This window comes from Nicotiana attenuata, unplaced genomic scaffold (genome assembly GCF_001879085.1).
Source record: "Nicotiana attenuata strain UT unplaced genomic scaffold, NIATTr2, whole genome shotgun sequence".
In the NCBI taxonomy this organism is placed as follows: domain Eukaryota; kingdom Viridiplantae; phylum Streptophyta; class Magnoliopsida; order Solanales; family Solanaceae; genus Nicotiana; species Nicotiana attenuata.
In genome coordinates, this window is record NW_017670930.1 from 127517 (window position 1) to 130348 (window position 2832).

At 38.8% G+C, this 2832-nt stretch overlaps 1 protein-coding gene across 1 annotated transcript in view; it reads right to left on the minus strand.

Moving 5' to 3' along the window:
- The window catches only part of LOC109244566 (tripeptidyl-peptidase 2), a 35003-nt gene that overhangs the window by 12118 nt on the left and 20053 nt on the right, over window positions 1–2832 (minus strand). Inside the window, exons 18-22 of the mRNA XM_019411675.1 lie at window positions 2040–2152; window positions 1739–1909; window positions 482–610; window positions 273–373; window positions 75–192 (exon numbers count right to left, since the gene is read on the minus strand). Coding sequence (XP_019267220.1) covers window positions 75–192; window positions 273–373; window positions 482–610; window positions 1739–1909; window positions 2040–2152 — 632 coding nt within the window. The remainder of the gene's footprint in view (window positions 1–74; window positions 193–272; window positions 374–481; window positions 611–1738; window positions 1910–2039; window positions 2153–2832) is intronic.

Here is a 2832-nt window from a genome sequence, read left to right on the forward strand (position 1 = left end):
GGGGGAGTTAAGAAGCAAACCTCAAGGCTAATCTATGGAATGCTTTCATATGTAAAAGGTGGAAAAGTCTATACCTTATTCACATCCGATATCATATAAAACTGAGACTCAAACTTGTTATCATAGATCCGGTTGTTAAGTAAGGGAATCTGCGGCTTTAGTTCTGCACCATCCTCCAGTTTGAGCTTGTAACTGTAGACAGAAGTTGGAAATGGTTATTATCCAAATTGTAATTAAGCAAAGTGTAACTAGTTCCAAGAGATCAAACCCACGTTAATGTAAGAGCCAGAATTTGTTTTCCTGAGGGTAATTTGTCCCGATCTGCTGACAGTGCATGCAGTTTGGCATCAATAGGACGATATGGAACTCTTATCTGAAGGAAATTTCAAATAGAAAAAAGAGGTCATGTAAATGTTTTACCCTCCTAAGGAAGCATACCACTTGGAGTGGCTGACATCCAAAAGTTAAAGAAACAACTCACCTTGTCGAGCACTGCAGAAGGGACAAGTCTTTCAGCTGCCAGAAGAGCTTCAGCATCAATCCTTACGGGTGCTTCACTTCCATCAAGAATTACTTCCTCTTTGCTGATGGTTATACCACGGAATGCAATCTGAGAATTTCCACCAAGGACCAAGCAAAGGCATTACTGTCTTATTTGTATCCATATATTTTGGGCAGCAAAGCATAAAATTCTTCCGAGCACCCGTTCACTTCCAACAACTCCAGTGGATTCAGTTGTCCAGGAAAGGGTGGGAAATTTTACTCGCAAAAAGATAACTAACATGTAGACACACAGCAAACCCGGTTAGAAGTATCATGTGCACTGTGCAGAGTACTCGGTGAAAGGAGTAAAATACCATGAATCTCTATATAATAGAAGGAAAGATATTCAATCAACTACACCTCAACCGCAACCTAGAGGGTGTTCCTATATGAATCCTCTATATCTGTTCCACTCTATTCAGGCCCATTTCGTTACTAAACAATTTTGTTTTTTAATGATAAAAGAATATTTTGTTTGAATTGCATCGGTAGAATATGGACCTTGATCCCAGTTCAACCCCAAAAGATATCTCATGTGGTGAGGATCCTCTAAGATCATACAAGGAGACAACATTACAATCCCTCAACCAAACACCTCTTTGCTCGACCAAGACTGGACATATGATGTCTGGACAATATAAAACGAGGCCCAACATTGGACAAATCAGGAATAGGAACGGGTCTGGCTCTAATAACATGACATAAAAATGGATCTAGGCCGCAACTAAACCCAAAAATCTAACTCATGGGTGAAAAATATCCAAGATCATATAAGGTCAGCACCACAAGTAAGAATTCAGCCTTTTGGATAATAGAAGAAAGATTGAATTGTTAACTTAATTATTTCCTCTTCTGCTTTGCGATGAACAACTGTAGCACTTCCAAAGCTTCTCATCTTAAGAGTGGTAGTGTTTGGTTCAGAAAAAAAGAAAGGAATAAAGGGCTTAAAGCAAAAAAGAAAAAAGAGAAACAAGAGCATGCCTCTTATTAAGATCATTTGCTCATCATAGTTTAACCATCCAAAACAACAACAACAACATACCCAGTATTATCCCACACCGTGGAGTCTGGGGAGGATAGTGTGTACGCAGACCTTACCCTTACCTTGTGAGGATAGAGGGTAGTTTAACCATCCAGAACAGAAATAGAAATTAAACAGTCAGTTTCAGTAATATTTTACTGAAAACTTAACTACCTCAAAATCGACAATTGTTGTTTCGTGACTGCCTATGCCGCTGGACCAAAATTGGGCAACTGCTAGTTCCATTGTCCGACCACCCTCCACTCGAAAGGCAAAGCTTTTGGATGAAGGTGATGAAAATGTGGCCACGCTTTCCCATTTAATGGGCCTTTGCAATGGGGATAGCTGTAGATCACAAGCAGATGAATACCAGTAACAGTACAATAGAACAATAACAACAACCCAGTAAAATCCCACCAGTGGGGTCTGGGCAACAGTACAATAGGACAATACAATAAATCAGAACATATTTTACCTGAACAGTGTCTATGAAGAATCTTCTAGCTGTATCAAATCCATATGTCCTCATGGTGGCCTCAACCCAGGTAGCACCAAATGGTACCTCAATAAATCTCCTTTCAATTTGGCCTAACACAGGTGTACATGCAGAAAATTGACAAAGTAGTCAAAGGAAGAACATGCAATATCGACCTGAAAACAATTTTAAGAAAATAAAGTGAAAGTATTTTCTTAATAATTCAATTTTCTGGCTTTATCCTAGCCCATTAATCTATACCGTGCTCAAGTTTCTGTCACAACTTTCTCCAAGTTTTTCCTTTGGGTTCTTACCCTAAACTCCATCTGTTTACAACACATCATTGCAGCCGATTTCATGGTATATATTCTCACTGAACATCTAATCCAGATCATACTAACACTATATAATCAGATTTTTATATTCTCTGTAAGAAATTATAGATCATTTGTTTGCGATGTTTGCAGATAAAGAATTCAGTAGCTTAGATAGTTTTTTTTTTTGACAAGGTAACATCAGTAGCTTAGACAGTTTTATGAAGTGCTTTTGTCTGAGCTTCATTAGTTCACTTGTCATACGTCAAAAGATGCACATTTTCTGAGGAAAAGAACTCCAGAAAGCTAGCAAGACTATTTCTCAATGCGACTAACAAGGGGATCGTCTATCAGCACTAAACGTTCAACATAAGAGATCATATTGCTACGCCCATACTTTCAAGAAATATTGTCAACAGTTTTAACTTTAGTAGCAACACTAGAAGGAGACTTCTCTCCCACTCCCCCCCCCCCCCCCC